Below are 19632 nucleotides of genomic sequence, written 5' to 3' on the forward strand. Positions count from 1 at the left end.
ATGAAATAAGACTTTGGGCTGGCAAGATAGCTCAGTGGACTAAGTGCCTGCTTAGGCAAGTACAAAGATGGGAGTTTGATCCTGGGCACCACATACCACTCTGGCCCTGCTACAGGTCACGCTAAGCTGTTTACCAACACAGTGTGGTGGCACATTCCTGTAAAGTGCTAGGGAGGCTGCAAACAGGAGGAGCACTATGAGTCTGAGCAGCATAGTGAGACACTGTACCAAATACATTAAAATAAATAAAAATTTTTAAAAAGACTTTGCCTACCAGAACTACTGAGAGTATCCTGTTAGGCAAAGATGTTAACTGTAATTTAAGAAACTGATTTATGTAGAAAAGGAATTCACTGAAAACAGTTTCTGAAGAAAATCCCACTTCTTACAGATACCACCCTTTGCCATGGTATTTTCTAATTCTTCATATCAAGAGGTATTTATTTTACTTCCTACCTAGGCTTGGCCATATGACTTGCTCTGACCAGTTAGACTAAGAAAACATGACACAAACAGCAGGTTCAGAAGTGCTGTCTGTGGTGGCTGCTTCCATTTGGCTCAGCTAAGAGGTCTGTCACTAACAGTCACACAGAGAACTTAGGTGCTGTGAATGAGGGCAGCTAGTCGGGTCTCAGTTTTAGATACTGCAGTCATATGGTGACCCCAGGGGAGACTAGTAGAACTGCCTTTCTGAGCCCTGTCAGAATTACTGATTCACAGGATCAGAGTAACATGGTAATAGTTTAAAACCACTAAAGATTTGTGATTTTTATGGAGTAACAGATACCTGATAGAGAGTACTTAACAGAATTACTTAAAAGGCTGGAATGCAAAAGTCATAAAGAAGGAAAAAAGGGAGGCCAGGGCACAGACAAGATCATAGTCCAAAAGTCATGCACAAAATTAGACCAAAGAAGACACTGTGGGCCCTACTGCTGATTACTTAACGTCCCAGATTCTATTTCCTAGGTATCAGACACGGCAAGCTCCCACTGCTATAGAGTATTCTGGAAACAGGATGGTGCTACAGTCATTTCTGCATCACTGTAATGGATTTTCTCAACCCCCACTTTTGTCATCAGTTCTCAATTCAGTCTGTGGCATGGAAATGACTAACTGAGCCCAGGGCACATACATGTACCCTGGCTGCAAGGGAGGTCAGAGAACTGCATCAGGTCTTTTTTGCTTCCTATTAACATGTCCCCACAAGAGTGAATCTCCAGGGGTACACACATGACTTGTACCGCTCGATGGGATTGTTCCATGCTATCTGATGGGACAGTCATTTATGTACCACTGGTGATTCAGAGCCACCGGCAGTGAGACACACAAACTATGGCCCCTTAAAATATGCTGAGATTTATTTGACAAGGCACTTCCCTGACTCAGTACGTTCATGTTGTGCAGTGACAAAAAAGGACAAATATGGACAATAGCCCTTTAATTCAGTTCAAATTCATTAATCAGAAAGTCATACATATTCCACAAAACTTTGGCCTTCAATTTTGTGACAGTTAAACTGGATTATTAAACTGAATGGTTCAAAAAGCACCTAGGCGATTAGTAAAGCACATGTTAGGGGTGCCTGGGTGGGTCATGGAGGCCTGACCTCCGAGAATGTATCTGGGCCGGGCCCGACCCTTTCTCCCTGGTGCCGTTCACTTGCTCTGCATCCTGGCTGCCATGAACTGAGCAGTTCTGCTTGTTCCAACACATCTTTCTGCCATGTTTCTTTTTTTTCAAAGTTTTATTGATAAACAGATAGCAATGAGACAGTTTCAAATCAAATTGGAAGTACAGTTTCAACAAATATTACACTGCATATATTCTTCTTAGTGGTTAATTGCTGTACGAGATGCGGACTTGTGATCCTATTTACAAACACCATTAGAACAAATCATTCTATTCATTAAGAGAATGCAACTATATATCTATCCCAACCACTTTGAATACACAGATACAAAATGGACATTCATAGGCATACCCCATTTTTCTAAGTTCCGTTATTGAATATTATAGGTGTGTAAACTCAGCAAAATATTCTAAAAGAGTCCAGTAGCCCATAATAGCATTGGGTCTTCTGTTTAAATGGCAATGTCAGAAATTGTTGACCTGAGTCCCCCACAGCTCAACTTAACAGCATGGCTTTATTTCCTATATTTCGTCTTCATACTTTTCTACTGGATGGTTAAGACCAAGGTAAAGCAGGACCTATGCAACAAGAGTTGTAGCTTTTGGGTCTGAGAAGGTCAGTGAAATGCCCTCAGGATTTATCCTGAGATCCTGTACCTCAGATTGTAGAACCTTTGTCAGTGCAGCCATGTGGATGAGTCACGGCCATTGCTTGGCCAATGTGCTCTCTGTGAAAGCCTGAGAGAGTGTCTTCTCCCCATGTGACTCTCCTTAGGCACATTCTACGTCATCGATCACTTTCCTCTTTGGCCCCATAATCTTCTTGATCAGAAAATTTGGGACACTACCGAGGTACATGACGTTACAGTACAGGTTCTCATATGTCCTGAGTCTTAACTGACCTTAGAAGACTAGGGCCAAATGTTGGCTTTCCTTGTAGCCCTCCTTTTTCTCTAATTTTGGTCTGCAAACTTAGGTTGTTAACCATCCAGAAGACAAGCTTATTGTTATTATCAAACAATTTAGGCTATCAAGCTTAACTTCACTATCTCACTGCATTTCGAACATCTTATCTGCCATGTTTCTGTTTTGGAGCCAAGCAACCATGCACTGAATCCTCTGAAACCAAGAGCCAAAAGTAAACCTCTCCTTTAAGTCGCCAGTGTCAGGTACTTGGTCTAGTAACAGGAAAGCTGACCTACACAAGTCTATTAGGTAAGCAAGCTTCTCAATGAGCATTAAGGCATTATAAACATTGTGGACAGGTTGAATAAAGCATTACTGAAGTGGGGCAAAGTTGTAATCATTTTTCAGTGTAATAATTTACATCCAAAATGAAGCACATAGCATTTGCTTTTAAAACCAACATCATTTGACTTTTGAAATGTACTTAAAATCAAAAGATACCTTTGAGGGCTGGTGAAATAGCTCAGCGGACTAAACACCTGCTTAAGCAAGCCCAGGGACCGGGGTTCGATCCCTGGCACCACAGGACGCGCTGGCCCTGCCCCTCAGTGCGCTGAGCTGGCCACTGAGACTAGTCATGGTGACACATGTCTATAATCCCAGTGCTGGGGAGGCTGAAAACAGGAGGATCACTACAAGTGCAAGCTGCATAGTGAGACCCTATACCAAATACAAAAAAAAAAAAAAAAAAAAAAAAAAGATACTTTTGATATCTAAAAATATTGATGTTTAAAAAAAAAAATCAAACCAACTATTCTAGATAGTCTCAAAAATATTTCCTCTCACAGATAATTCCAACAAGAACAAATCAGAAAAATAATATCCTTGAGTTAAGAACAAGGAAAAAGGATTATTAACACAAGCATCAAATCATTTCAAATAAGTCACTAGCATACAATGGTATATGAGATTAAGCTTTCTCCAGTTTAAAGCTTTATGAAGAAACTACTTGAGACATAAGCATGAATAAAGCAATCAACACATTATCTTCTTACCCGACGCTATGCTGAAGTACTGCTTGATGGCGATGGTCCCTGATAATGTGGAGAGGACAGACAGCATCCCGAGCTTCAGGCTGTCATACGGAGTTTGGAGGGCACATTCACAGAGTGCCTAAATACAAGAAGAAAAGCAAACACAGAATTTAAGACATTAACGCACTTTTAAACTGTCAACTCTACTGAAATTCTCTATCTTTTAGAAAAATTATGTATTAAGATTTTTTTCCATGATAAAAACCTCAGGTCAAACTACTACACTCAAGTGAGTATAAGGAGACATAATACTAAATATAGTGTAGTACCCTGGAACAAAAATAAAGAAAGTAGAATAAAATATATACTGATTAATAATAATGTACCAGTATTCATTTAGAACAAATGCTGTTACTGTAAAGAAAAATCATTAACAGGAAATTGGGTATGGTATATATACCATTTTCTTAGTTTTTCTGTAACCGAAATTGTTCTAAAACTTCCACTATATTTTACTTACTTTTTTCTTAGTTTTTCTATAAATGTGAAATTGTTCTAAAACTTCCACTATATTTTACTTAAGTCGTAGAGATTTTATATTATGTGCATTACAATAACAAAGAGTGTAGTGCTCTATCTAGTTACTAGTCAGTAGAGCTACCCTTCCAATTTTGTTCATTTACTCCACTTTTGGGGGACTCACATCAGAATTCTGGCTGTCATTTGCCACCTCTGTGATCTGAGCCAATCACCAAAATCTTTATAAGTCTCAACCTCTTTGAAAGTGGTGGTAAATATTTATGAAGAACTGTAGTTCCCATGTGAAATGTCTATGGAAAAATATATAAAAAGTTAGACATTGGCACTAGCCAAAGGAGCAGTATGGATGGTAGAAATAGGTGAGAAGTATTTTAGAATATTCCCTTTTGTAGCCCTGTCTTAAAAGAATGAAATAGAAAAAAAAATTAATTAATTTAAAAAATGGGGTGACATCTGTTCAACAGACACTGAAAGTCACAGCACTTTGCAATCTACAGAAACTACTCTGCTAGAGAGTAATGTTGCAGCTGAGCTCAATGCACTAAATAGATGCCGAGGCTTCACATGCTGCGCCCTGGGAGGCCACCAATGTGACAGTAAAGGAAAGAAAGCAGAGGCCAAGGACTCAGCTCTGAGAAGAGGGGACTGACTGCCAATACTAAAAATCCAAGACAAAAAAGTCTCTGGATTTAGCATTAGGAACATTGGTGAGCTTTTCAATGTCTCAGTGATAGGAAAGCAGCTACAAATGCAAAAGTATATTTAAAAAACCAAGATATAAGGAAATAAAAAGTCAATGATTTTTATGGCGTTCAAAAGAAAGCACTTTATAGACAAGTGATTGGTTAATACTACAGTTTTGAATTCAAACAAGAAATTTTAAGTAAGGATAGTTTTTTAAAAGTAGTTTTATCATTTCAAAAATTAAAACACTAGACTATCTTATAAAATGATTTATGTTATAATTTCTGTGATGAAGTACATGATTGGGTATCTAAAATGTCTCAGTAAGTACATAGCGATGTAAGGTTCATTGATTCAAATAAGTACACTGAACAGAGCAAATCATAAAGTTCTCTAAATAGCATATAATCATATTTCAGTGATGAATTTGGTTTAAGTTTCTGTTTCAAGGATATAACCTATTACACAATTATTCTTACTAGGAGCAGTTTCCACACCAACAAAGAAGAAAAAGTATCTCTGCAAATGGATTCCTCTTTCTCACTACCACCAATGCCTTTCTCCTTGAACACCTGGTCTAAATTTCTCCTGCAATGCTGGCTTTACTCAGTGCTCAACCAGGGGCCCTGGCCTGAATTACTGTTTTCTGGGTCAGTCTCTAAATAGTGATTTCTTCTTTACCCTGGAATGGGACTGGCCACCAGGGACATGTTCTAGAGAAGTATGGTAAAAAGAAGCTCTTTTTCTGTCTGTCTGTCTTCTCTCCCCTCCTTACCCTCTCTCTCTCTTTCTACAGTGTTACAGTGGAGCCTGTAACCTGGTCCTTTGCACTGAGCTACACCTTCACTTCTTTCTCTCTCTCGCTCTTTTTTTTTTTGTCTTTTTTAAAATTTTAAGAAAGGGTCTTACCCAGCCACTAAATTGCTCAGGCTGGCTTCAAACTTGTGATCCTCCCGTCTCAGCCCTAGAATGCTAGGAATATATGGTAGGTATACAACATCACACTTAATTGCTTATACTCTGTAAAGTGAGGATGTTAAGTTTGAATGTATTGGTTTGAGACACAGCACCTTCAATAGATTTTCTGTGTATCCACTACCGTCCAAGAAAAAGATTATTAAAAGAATTAATTTTCAGGCTTAACCTGTCATCCTCTTAGATCTAGTAAAATACATACCAAAAACTCTCAGGAGAGATAATGCCAAATATACCTTTAGGTATATATTTAGGGTATCTAGAACAAATATCCTTTGCTTTGTAACAGAGTAGTTGCATAAATCAAATAAGATTTATTTGTTCAGATAAGACTACTTTGATACCCGATACTGTAAATATTTCAGATAAGACTATAGATAATTGCTATACGAGAGAAATTAATACAGATTAATACTAATACGTAAGGTGTCAAAAATGCAAAGGAAAATATAAACACATTAAATATTTTAGGGCTGGTGAGATGGCTCAGTGGTCTAAAGCACCTACTTAGATCAAGTTTAGCAAAGCACAGGGACTGCGGTTCAATCCCCCAGCACCACATGCCAGCCAGCCCCGCCCCCTGGTGGGCTGAGCTGGCCACATACAAATAAATAAATAAAATTTAAAAAAATAAATAAATAAATAAATATTTTAGTTGCTATGAAATTACTGTTTTGAGTATATTAATAATACACTATAAAAATACATTATAATTGGGGCTCAATTTTAGTCTTCTTTCTGTTTTTTAAAATAGTATGACAGCTTGGGATTTTTAATTTTATTGTTTAAAACTAATCAATTAAACCAGTAAAAGTAACAATGCAGTACACAAGATTTGAGTTTGGAATACCAAAACTCAAGGGAAAAAAAAAAATCACTCAGCAATAAAATTGTCAAGTGGAAGACAGAAAAAAGCAGTGAGCGAAGTCCTAGAAAAACAGTTGCTTTTGGTAACTGTGAGTAAAACTCAAATTTAAAATCAATACATTATTACTTTATAAAGGTTAAGTCATTTTGTCTGTTTTCTTCTGATATATTTCGATATTCTAAATTTATATCTTGGTTTAGAAAACTGATCATTTGACTATATTCTTTTTTTCTTTATCATTTATTTGTTTTTGCAGTACCAGAGATTGAACTCAGGACCTTGTGTTTGCCAGGCAAGCACTTATTCTACTGAGCTATCTCTCTGGCCCTTGACTACATTCTAGTAATTAAAATCAATGCACTTAGCTTTCAGTCAAAGGAAAAAATTCTTTGTGGGAAAAATAAATATTAAAAATATTAATAAAAGAAAAGTCACAAGAAAAATAAATTAGAATCAAATATCTCAAAAAAGATACGGTATAAAAAAATAGTAGAAGCAATGAGATAATTAAATTCTTTTTTGCCCCCCTGTATTCAGGACAGGGTCCACAGGGTCTATAGGGTCTCATCACTATGTAGACTGAACTCGTAGTGATTCTCCTGTTTTCAGCCTCCCGTGTGCTGGGATTACAGGCGTGTGCCACCAGGACATGCTGGGGATTGAACCCCGGCCACTGCACTCTGCCTAAGCAGATGCTTTAGTTCACTGAGCTATCAGGCTGGCCCCAAGATAAATTTATTTTTCTATTTTTTAATTTTTTTGTCTTTTTTTTTTTTGGGGGGGCAGGCACCAGGAATTGAACTCAGGCCCTTGCACTTGCCAGAGAAGCACTTATTCTACTGAGCCATTTCCCCGGCCCCCAAGATAATTAAATTTAAAAAGAGAAATTTGACAGTGAAAAAAATGACCTTGGCTGGGAGTGGTGGTGTATGCCTATAATCTTAGGATTCTGGGAGTCCAAGGCAGCAAGACTGCAAATTTGAGCTCTTAGTCAATGTACTGACTCCATAAAACCCTGTTTTTAAAAATAAAAAAAGAGTTCAGTCATCTGATTTTTGATGAAGGGACCAGAAACAGGCACTGGAGCCAAGACAACCTCTTTTAACAAATGCTGCTGGGAAATGCAAAGACTGGATCTAGATCTGAATTTCTCAACATGTACAAAAATAAAAAAGAGTGAACACAGATCTAATATCAAAACAGAAACAAACTGCTAAAAGATACAGACAAAACTCTTGAAGACATAGGCATAAGACTTTTTAAAAAAAATGTATTTAGTACAGGGTCTACAGGATCTCACTACACAGATCAGACTCATAGTGAGCCTCCTGTTTTCAGTCTCCCAAGTGCTGGGATTACAGGCGAGCACCACACCCAGTCTCAAATGCCATCTCAGCAAGCTCAAGGGGCAGGGCTGGCATGGCATACCGGGATCGAAGCCCAGTCCCTGTGTCTGCCTAAGCAGGTGTTTCAATCCACTAAGCTATCTGGCCCATCCTCTGGCATGAGACTTTTTGAACAGAACCCTACGGCACAAGAAATAACATCAAGAATCAACAAACGGATCATATCAAAAGCTTCTGCAAAGCAAAGAAAACAACAGAGTGAAGAGACAACCTACAGAATGGGAAGTTTTTGTCAGCTACTCCTTGGGCAGAGGAATTCAGATAGCAGGTTGGTGAGTGACAGGGGCTTGAGAAGGACTGGCTACAAGTGAGTAATAAAAATAGGGCTAGGGCTATAGTTCAGGTAAAGGCCAGGCTTGTAACACCTGTACTGACAAAATAGTTCTATATCTCAATTTGTCAAAATAGCAACATAATTATATGCTTTGTAAAAACTCACCCAACCGTACTAGAAAGCTTTCTGTAAATAAATTATGCCACAAAAAATCTGACTTAAGGGCTGGTGAGATGGCTCAGTGGTCTAAAGCACCTACGTACAACAAGCTAAGCTAAGCAAAGCACAGGGACCGCGGTTCAATCCCCCAGCACCACATGCCAGCCAGCCCGCCCCCTCGTGAGCTGAGCTGGCCACACACACACTAAATAAATAAATAAATAAATAAATAAATAAATAATTAAAAAATTAAAAAAAAAATCTGACTTAAAAACTCATTTCAAATTAATGGCAACAAGACACTGTAATAAATAATTTATGAAAAGTGGCCAATCTGCATAAACAGGAAAATTAATACCTTTATAATGTTTATTATTAAAGAAGAGTAAAATTAAATGTACTAAACATTTCCTAAGGAGAAAGAAAGCCAAGGAGCTTTCTAAATAAATCAAGACGGGAAGTCTGGGCATGTAGCTCAGTGGTGAACACATACATAAGAAGAAATTATCCAGAATACAGCACGAAGATATGAAAAATAAGGCAATAAAGTGGAGAATTAATGAAGAGTGCTAACAGAAATTTAAATAGAGAGCTAGAAGAAAAAAGGAGAGGGACACTGGCAATACCTGAAGGAATTATGAATGACAATTTCCCTAAACCGTTGCAAGACACTAATCTTCTGATCCAAGAAGCCTAACTGATCTAGAGTTTAAAGGGACCCCCATCCATAACCAGCCATTTCATGAGGAACTGCAGAGCACTGAGTCACAGAAAACTTTAAAAGCAGGAAAAACTGACTAAAGCTTTCAGAGGAGTACAGCTATTTCTAAGCAGCATTAATGGAAACCAGAAGACAACAGAATGGTAGCCTTGGGCTGGTGAGATGGCTCAGTGGTCTAAAGAACCTACTTACAACAAGCTTAGCAAAGCACAGAGACCGCAGTTCAATCCCCCAGCTCCACATGCCTGCTAGCCCCGCCCCCTGGTGGGCTGAGCTGGCCACACACACACACACACACACACACACATATAAATAAATAAATAAAATTAAAAAAAAATGGTAGCCTTAATACCCTAGGAATTCTATCCCCAGGGAAGGGGGAAAGTCTCTTTTGAGACTGAGGACCAAATAAAGACATACGAGCATTAGGAGATAGACACTGGGAGTGCCCACCACACACTCTAAAGAGCCTCACAAAAGGCAGAAGGTGAGCATCCCAGAGAGGACATCTGGGTGTGTTAGAAGAGAAGTGAAGACAGTGGATGGTCCCAATATGCACTGCAGTCATAAAACAGTGACAGGCTGGGGAAATAGCTTGGCGGTTTAAGCACCTTCCAGGCAAGTATGAGTCCCTGGAATCGATCCTTGGTACCGAAGCCAATATGGCCCAGGAACCTCAGGCGTGCATGGTGGTGCATACCTGTAATCCCAGTGCTGGAGGTGCTGACAGAGGAGGGTCACTATGAGTACAGGCTGTGTAGCAAGATCTTGTATCCAATAAATAAAAGATTAAAAAAAAGTGACAAAACTGGTGGACAACAAATGACAGAACTAGGGCCAGCCAAATAGCTCAGTGGATTAAAGCACCTACAAGCAGACACAGAGGCTGGGGGTTTGAACCTGGGCCTACCGTGCTAGCCCTGCCCCTGGAGTGTGCTGAGACAGCACTTGAGACTGGGCAGTGTGGCATGCGCCTATAATCCCAGCTCTTGGGAGGCTGTAAACAGGCAGATCACTACAAGTCCAATCTAGTAGTAAGACCTTGAACATCCTATAGACCCTTCCCTAAAAAAAAAAAAAAAAAAAAAAAAAAAAAAAAAGAGAGAGAGAGAGAACTACAACCTACAAGGACAATACACACACATTTAGAGGTATGTTGCTACAGTTTAGATACAGTTTGGATGGGTTCCCTTTGGTTTCATGTACTGAGATTTAATCCACATTTTTGAGGTAATAGGACTGTGGACACTTAAACCAACTATGGGGTTTAGAGGCTGAGCCTTTGGGAAGGCCTAAGAGTAGATGAGGTCGCTGGGGTGGTGCCTCCATGACTGAATTCTGCTGGCTTTAGGAAGAAGAGAGCTGAAGAGACACTCGTACATGTATGTGATGTCCTGTGGTATGTGTAAGGCAGCTACTGCCACATGCAGCCCCTCAACTGTAAGCCTCCTGAGCCCTGGAGCCCAAACAGACCTCCTTCTATCAGAACTCATCCGGTGTGTGGTGCGCATCATGAAGCAACAGAAACTGGATTAATGTAGATGTAAATGGAGTTCAAATGTGTCCTAAGGTCTGTGTAGCAAAATTAATTAGAGATTTCACAATAATTGCATGGGATAACATTTCCAGGATAAATACATAAAATATAAGAAGACCATAAACTTCTGAACTATTCAAAGGAAGAATAGTTATATCATAAATATAGCTAATTTTATATTAAAAACTATTTCTAAGTCAGCAAACATTAACATTTTGATAACTATAATCAAACACTGAAAATGCTATGTGTTGGCAGGGATACAGATCAAGGGGCTCTTGTGCACAGCAGGAATGCATGGGCTCTTATACAGAACAGGAAGGCGAACTGGTTCATTTACTCTGAAAAGCAGCTTGACGTGGTGAGATATTAAAAACAATCTAGGAAGCAGCCCTCCTAAGAGTGAAAGAGTGGAAGAGACACAGAACATACAAAATATGACAGCAGATTTTAACTCTTATATGTAATACATCTCAGTAAATGTAAATGAATCAAAGGCTCCACCAGAAAATCAGCCTGCTAGGATGAACTAAAAATAATTCAATTAAATACTACTTATAAGAAATAGCACAGATAGAAAGATACACAGAATCAAAGCAAGACTATGACAATCTGCCATGTAAATATTTCTCAGTGACTTTCTTGTTGCTGAGACAAAACATCTGTCACCCAAAATTACAGGGAAGGATTATCTGGCTCACACTTGGTAGTTTTCAGTTCACGGTTGGTTGGTTGCAAGGTAGGGTGGCATGGCAAAGGGGCAGGCAGAAGGCAGCAAAGAGGCAACAAAAGCAATCCTCTTTCTGTCCCTTATATTTTACACAAGGAGCATCACCCTAAGTGTGGAACACTAACACCTGGGAGGGGGTGCTTTATTCCTATCCCAAGCTGCCAAGCCAATCAGTGGACTAACTGAGTAACCACACACCCTTGATTCCAGCATCACACATTCCAGATCCAGCCACTTCCAAAAAGCTCCACTATGACAGCATGAAGGGTTGGAGAACGTCTACATATAAGGCAAAATATATCTAGGAGAAGGCTAAAGTAACTATATTAATATCACACAAAATAGACAAAGAGACCTAGATAAGTAGAAAGATGATACATGTCCATACTTTGGAAGGCTTACTATTGAAGCAGAAAAATCACTTGAGAGGGGACCAGATGACAGAATCTCTTTTAATTAATGTTTAAATTCTCTTAAGAAGTTCTATTAAACATATTATACCCCTTGGAATTCTAACTGCTTATCAATGAAACGTAAGTACTGTCCATATCTCTTGTGGTATTTATGACTATCAAACTGTAACAGTAAAACACGTTGAGAACATTTCAAACAAAAAAAAAAGAAACATAGCTGCTTAGTTTTCATAAACTGAAATTCAAAGATTCTTTATAGGGGAGAGACAGGGTCAGAACTGTTACACAGTTCTGGTTGGCCTTGAGCTCAGAATATCACCCATACTGGCCTCAAACTCTGGTGATTTTCCTGCTTCGGCATGTACTAGCACAAAGACTTTAATATATTACAGATAGTGTGTAAAAATAGTGTTCAACTGTTATCAGTAATGGGTAAACAAATAGGGTTCTATTTTGAGAAAAAATAAATATGAAACAGGAATTTAGGCTAAGAAATGGTATATAAGATGTCACCTCAGTAACCTGGAGTGAGATGTGCTCTTGTGTTTATGAAAGAAAAGTCAAGAATGTCTTGTAACATCTGTGATTCCAGCATCTAGGAGGCTGACGCAGGAAGACTGTCAAGTTTGATGCCAACCTGGGTTACAGAGAAAGACCCTACCGCAATCTATGAAAAGGAGAAGAGGCCGGGGAGATGGCTCAGTAGAATAAGCACTTGCCTGGCAAGCGCTGAGTTAAATCCCTGGTTCTGCCAAAAAAAAAAAGGAGAAATGCACTTTGCCATGTTGCCCATCTGCCTTTGCACTACACCAAATCACAGACGTCACCTAGGTTGTCCTCCCTAAATTGACCAAAAGAGAGGAATAAAATAACTGAACTTTGAATTAACCTCAGCGTAACTACAGGAAAATTAGCAACAAAGAGGCAAGCTCACTCATTAAACAAACTTAAACATCAAGAGACAAGTTTATTTTTCCATTGATAAAATGATTTTTCTCACAACATTAATAATGTTAAGAGGTTTTTCATATTCAATCATTTAGAGATGACAAAGATAAAAATATGCCAAACAGCTTGTGATTTATTATTTCTCTATATTAAATATTAACAGTCCCATATACCTGAATATTCTCCCTACTCCAAGTGTGTGGTGTTTTACTGGCAAGTAATTTCAGATCTTGAATCGCAAGTCTTTTTACGGCTTTCCTGGGATCATTCTTCAAATACTGCAACAACAGCTGAATCTACAAAAGAATTTAAGTTACTCCAAGAACAATACTTTCAATGAGATGATCATTAATGATGCAGTGCTGTTAGTGAACTTTTAGCCTTGTAGTAGGATCCCCTTCAAAAAGACCCTGTCACTTATTAGCTATGTGTCCATGATTGAACCTCTTTCTCCCTGTGTGTGAGATACCACTTAACGACTGGTCCTTATCAGAATCTCAACCCTTTCTTTACTGACAGTTTCCCACACTGCTATAGGTTCCTTCAGGGCTCCCAAGAATATAAACAAGGAAATTCAAGTCACTGATCTTTAAGGGAGAAAAGGACTTTAATGCATGGATTACTTTTTTTTTATCATATATTTAATATGCAAGTTTAGTGAAGAAAACTGAAGTTACCTGCTTGGGCGTATCAACCAAAGATGAGGCTGCAAGCAGAGTGAAAGTGTGCAAAGAAACGATCACCATCTTGGTGGAGGGGTAGGATGTGACCAGCTGCTGCAAGAGCTGGCGTGCACTGGAAGCCAGGATGGCGTCATGGTGCATGTGCTGCAGGATAGGGATCAGCTTCAGCTTCAAGTCCACCGGGGTAGCTAAACCTAGGTACAGGAAGACTTCTCAGAGGATTCTGGTCACCATCCTCAGTAACCATTCAGATGAAAAGGATCTGATGCAATCAGCAAAGCATCCACTTAAAAACAAGTCATACATTGACACATTCTTATGTTTTTGTTTTTTTTTTTTTTTTTTTGTATTTCGGACTTGTAGTGATCTGTCTGTTTACAGGCTCCCAAGAGCTAGGATTATAGGCATGCACCACCAGGCCCAGTCTCAATTGCTGTCTCTGCACCCCGGTGGCGGGGCTGGCGTGGCAGGCCTGGGTATCGAGCCCTCGGCCACTGTGCCTGCTTGCAGGCACTTTAAATCTGCTGAGCTATTTGGCTGACCCTATATTCTTATGTTTATAACATGAAAGATTATACTAGAACTAACCAATGGTTCAGCAGCAGCTTTCCAAAATATTTACCTTAGTATAAAACTACATGTTGGTGGCAGAAAATCCCATAGAAAGACACAGTACAAAGCAATTATATTTGCTTCCTATTTCTTCTCATATTTTTAAAGACCACATACACAAGTATGCACATACAGTATATATACAAAGTCTGCCAAAAACATAGACATCAGGAAAAGAAAAGTTGTATAAGTATTTTAATACTGAATTTACTGAGACACCACTAGATTAATGCAAGTTACTTTTGTATTGTGTTAATATTATCCCTTAGTTATTGTGAACTCATCAGTCCCACGATCTCTCAAAGGAGCGGACTGTGAAGACTCAAATAAATGAGGTTAAAAAAAAGACACACACACACACACACACACACACACACACAAATGGAACGATTTCAGGGCTCTAGGAGGATCAAAACCCTCTCATAGAATTGAGATTCTCTAGGGGTTAAGACAAAGATCTTATCTGGGAAGCCTGTATTTTAGATATCAGAACCAAGGCCTCTACAGTTATAAGAGATGCTCCAAGTGGTGGTCATTAGCGCCTAGACATCTATTAGTAGGGCAAACTGCTGAACTGGCAGACTCCGTATATGCATACACACTCAGTGAGTACAATTTGGTTATGTGAACAATTATTTTCTTCAATAGCTTAATAAGATGAAGATAGATACAGACTGTGTAGGATAATTTTGATACTCTCTGCACTTTATCTCCTTTTACAGGTGGAACTCCATGAGGACTAACCCCAGGGCATCTTTTTTTGTCAACACCAAAGTTAATAAAAACAACAAAAAATTCTTTTCTTTTACAGTATAGCTTTGCAGCACTAGAGAACAAAAGTTTCTCAATTGTAACATACTATACACATGCCAAAAGCCATTTTATACCCTGCAGGTCAGTGCTTGCTGTGACTGCTGGTATGAATGTAAGAGTATTTCAAAGTGACATCCCGCTCCTTGCCACAAGCTGCCCTGCTATCTGACCTCTCTTTGGGTTTGGCCAAAGCAGAGCATCACCAACTCAGGAAGAATGAGGCCAGTTTTACTGTCGGTTTCCTCTCTGTGGAGTCACCTGCTGCTCATGTTGTTAACATTTGATTATTATGGTGCTGAACATATCTGATATTGATTACTATTCTGACCTTGAAACTCTCCCAAAGATCTCTGCTTTTTCACGCTTTCCTGGTTTCTGCCCCTTCTTCCTTCTTAATCTCCTTTAGGGTCTCCTCCCCATTTATAGTTTAATTTCTGGTATTCCATTAAATTGGTAATAAATTCTTGCCCAAGCCTTTGTACTTTCTGAGCTCAAGCTCTCAGCCTCGGTGATCAGCTGAAGGACTGCTGCCCACCCTCCTTCTCATCCCCCAAGCTTCAGATGTACGTGTCCCACCACCCCCTGCTCACTTCCAGTAACCTGTAGCAAAAGAGCTTTGCACTTAACAGGGATCTTTTTAAAAAAAAAAACCAAAAAAAAAAAAAAAAAAAAAAAAAAAAAACAGGGCTCAAACTCAGGACCTTGTGTTTGCCAATCAGGTATTTAGGCTGCTGAGCTATCTCTCTGGCCCAGGAACTTCTTAAAGGGAACTCCTTATCTTCACCCCCAAATGATCCTCCAAAAATGACAGCAATTCAGTAAATGGCAACTGTATGGTTACAACCCTCAGACTCTGGAGTCTTTTTTCATCTCCTCCCAATCTCTTTTCCATAGTCTACTTCTAAAATCATTAGCAGATTTTGTTGGCTCTAGTTACAAAATATAACCCCAATCTGACTATGTCTTTCCACTTGTCATGCTGATCCATTCCCACCACCATCTCTCTCTCTCTCTTTTTTTTTTGGTGGAACCGGGGATTGAACTCAGGCCCGCGCTTATTCTACTCAGCCATCTCCCTGGCCCCTCCACCAATCTTGACTGAATTGTTCATTCTCCTACGTTATTCTCTCTCTTGAGGCCTTTTCCTGTGGCAGCCTTCTGCCTCAGAGCCCTCTTTTCTCCCAAGTCCATGGTCAACCCAGCATCAACGGGATTCTCTTAAGTCTTAATGATTAAGATTTAGGATGATTCAGGTTTGACTTTGCAGAAATAGAATCAGTTAAAAATTAGACATAGATACCCATCCCCAAAGCTCCACTTCCATCTTAACTCCCATTCTTCCTCTATCCCACCTACATCCTCTGTTTTCTTCTTGCTTTTGCCTCCGAATTCTAATCTTTTTAGGTATGTATTTTGAAGCTAAACCTTTCTGTTGTTCCAGTGCTGAGGACTGAACCCAAGCCTTCATGCACACCAGCCAGACGCTCTACCACTGAATCATAGCCCAAGCTTGCTTATTTTTAGATAAAATTCAAAGAATATGAGAGTAGTAAGTTTACAGATTAATGAATAGTTGCATCTGTATAATTCTATATAATCACCACTCAGATACACTAAGCTCCTAGCACCCCAGAGGCTTACCTGTTGAGTTTACATCCACTCCCTTGTTATTTGCCCTGTCTGACTTCAGCAAAGGAGAGCCCCAGCAAGGAGCCCCCAGCAGAGTAGAGGGAGAATAAGGTCAGATGATTTAGTCCCTGGTTCCTCCTCTGCAGGGCCACACCATGCTTATAGGTTTTCGAAGTGCCCCACTTGTCATTAACCGCTTCTGTCCCTGGGCCCTGGAGGTGGTGAAAGCTATCACCAGGCTCAAAGACTGTATTAGCTGCTACATTAACCTGCCCACACCTTCGTAAATGGGTCCTTTTTCAAGCCCTCCTTGCATTATCCTAACAGAACCATGCCATCTGCCTCCTGATGAGATCTTGTCTAATACAGTAAGCATTTAATTAGAGCCTCCTCAGTAAGTGAGTGATGCTTTCTCCTATAATCAAGATAACCTGCAGGAAGGCCTTCTTACAGTAGAAGAAAAAAATGACAAAGGTAAACAGGATAAAGCTCAATCACATTATCTTGATATTTAGTGATTTTTTTTTTGTCCATGCAAAGTGAGCAAGTTGTTGTTACTTTTAGGTGGAAAGAATTTAAATTTATGCAAAATATAACTATAGAAACTCATAGAAAAGGAAAACAGTGATTAAAAGTGTAGTCTTCAAAGCTAAATTGCTATTATCTAGACAAATGGCTGAGCTTTACTGTGGCCCTACTTCCTCTGCTGTAAATCAGGTCTAACAGTTTACCTACGAAGGGCTGTGAAATAGCACAACACACAGGAATGCCATTTATAAGGACACAAAGAAAGTGGTACTCTCTAGAGTTGTGTGAGCTATCATCCCAGAGCCGCCTTTAACAAATGTTATAAAAATAAATGGGTTAATTTACAGGAGGCCTCACTTAGTAGGTAGCATTGGGAAACTAGCTCTTTGTAGACTATGGTAAGGAATTTGGCTTTGATTCTAGTAACAAATGGAAGGCACTGGAAGGACAGCAGCAGAGTCCAGAGCTCCTAACGACACCAACTGCCTGCAGGCCAGACTGTTCCTCCCAGCTGGTATGGCCACTCCTCTCCTTCCTTCCTGTCTCATTTCATCAGAAGGAAGTGACATAGTTACAACAGCAGGTCCACCTCCCACCCTGCCCTCTACTCCTGGGATCCTCTCTCCTTTCTATCTCATTTTCTCCAGTACCTGAACTTTCATATCCTATCTCCCTCCTCCCACTCCACCCTGACCTACATCCACCCTAACCTACATGGGGGAAGGGCTTTTCCCAGCAGGTGGGAGATGGTTAATAAATATTACTTGAAAGAACAGTGACTAGCACAAGTTACGTACTCATTAAATGTTAACAACAATTATTACTATTGATCCCACTCAGTCATGTCTTTTTACTAAATGAACTATACATACCTTGAATCATTTCACTGATTTTGTTACAGATTCCTACAGCAAAATCCCTATGGAAAGAGAGAACAGTAAAACCTTTAGAAACTAAAACAGTTCAATTTGCTTAAGTTTTCTAAGGAGCTGACATGGAACACAATTGGCACAGAAGAAATGCAATATTCTAAATCATAACCAATATTCCAAAGGCTGAAGAGCTCTAATTTGAGAATGCTTTGCAGTGACACTAAAATAATCAAGGTTATCATTACCAAATATGGTATTTTGAGATATACTTTCCTTTAACGAAAGCTTTTTAACACATAAGCTATGATCACACAACCAACGAAATCAATTCCTAACATTATTTTTGAAAAAAGAGTAGGTATAAAGTAGCAGAAATGCAGTAGGGAATATAAATACAATCTTATGGAAAGCCAAACTAAAGTTAGCCATGCTTTAAATACTAGATACTTGTACTTTCCACAGTACTTTTGATTTTAGTATAGTATAGAAATTAGAAATATCACCTGATTTGGAAAGGTTAATGACATAAGTACTTGAGATAAAATATTATGTACTATGGAAGGAAATGATAGTGATAATATAAGATAGTTTATGTAGTCATAAGTAATACAGACATAAAATACGTCCCTTCTGCAGCTCAATGGAAGTCTAAAGAAACTATTTTCTTTTTCAAAAAATTTATTTTTGTACTTAGTATGGAGTCTACAGGGTCTCACTATACAGATTGGACTCATGGTGCTCCTCCTGTTTTCAGGCTCCCAAGCGCTGGGATTACACACATGTGCCACCACGCCCAGTCTCAGTTGCCATCTCAGCACACACTGGGGGCAGGGCCAGCACAGCACTTCGGGGATCGAATCCCAGTCCCCGTGTCTGCCTAAGCAGGCGCTTTAATTCGCTGAGCTATCTGGCCAACCCTAAGAAACTATTTTCTTCCTCTAACATATTATCTGCTGCTTTAATTTCTTTCTCTCACAAGTAAACAATGGGGTTTTCTGCAGGCCACACATCAGCTTTTCTCAACAGTAAGCAAAACATGCTTTGTTTTCTTATTTATTTATTTATTTTTGCAGTGCTGGGACTACAAGTTCAGGGCCTTGTGTGTGCTAGACAAGTGCTCTGCTCCTGTCCCACATCCCCAGCTCCTAGAAACTTCTGATGAGAGCCATAATTGGTTCTCTGAGATTAATTCAGTTTGCTTTCAACTTCCTCTACTATTCTTTGGGGTCTTAGATTTTATCTATTATACTCTCTTTAGCCTTATTATTAACCAATGCATCATTATTTTAAAATCCTGGGGTTTTCCTCCTACTTACTAGAAACAGGCAATACTTTGATTTGCTCTGCAGTTAAAATTTGGAAAAATTTCCACAGTTATATACTTTTGCCTCAGAATTTAGCAATATTTCATTTTAAAGTGAAAGAAAATTTGCCTGCAGTCTTTTTCTTTAAGGGTGAATTATTGGTTGGAAAGATGAGATTGTCTTAGCCCAAAACTATATTATCTAGATTGAGAGATGCTGAAAAGATGAAACTGACATATTAGACTTCTCTAACTCAGAAAAGGAAGGAATCTATTCTAAATAAAAGGGCAAAATTAAAAAGAAAAACAAGAATATAGCTAAAGCTATCCCTAGCCCTCAACATGAGGGTTTGTAAAAAACATTT

General features: G+C 39.1%; 1 protein-coding gene across 3 annotated transcripts in view; it reads right to left on the reverse strand.

The window, feature by feature from the left end:
* Positions 1–19632, reverse strand: part of Ints7 (integrator complex subunit 7) — a 76696-nt gene that overhangs the window by 31959 nt on the left and 25105 nt on the right. For all 3 annotated transcript variants that reach the window (XM_004626846.2, XM_023710200.1, XM_023710201.1), the window contains exons 5-8: positions 17965–18011; positions 13505–13704; positions 13001–13123; positions 3594–3711 (exon numbers count right to left, since the gene is read on the reverse strand). In XM_004626846.2, the coding sequence (XP_004626903.1) occupies positions 3594–3711; positions 13001–13123; positions 13505–13704; positions 17965–18011 (488 nt within the window). The remainder of the gene's footprint in view (positions 1–3593; positions 3712–13000; positions 13124–13504; positions 13705–17964; positions 18012–19632) is intronic.

Source organism: Octodon degus, unplaced genomic scaffold, assembly GCF_000260255.1.
Source record: "Octodon degus isolate 3935 unplaced genomic scaffold, OctDeg1.0 scaffold00017, whole genome shotgun sequence".
Lineage (NCBI taxonomy): Eukaryota > Metazoa > Chordata > Mammalia > Rodentia > Octodontidae > Octodon > Octodon degus.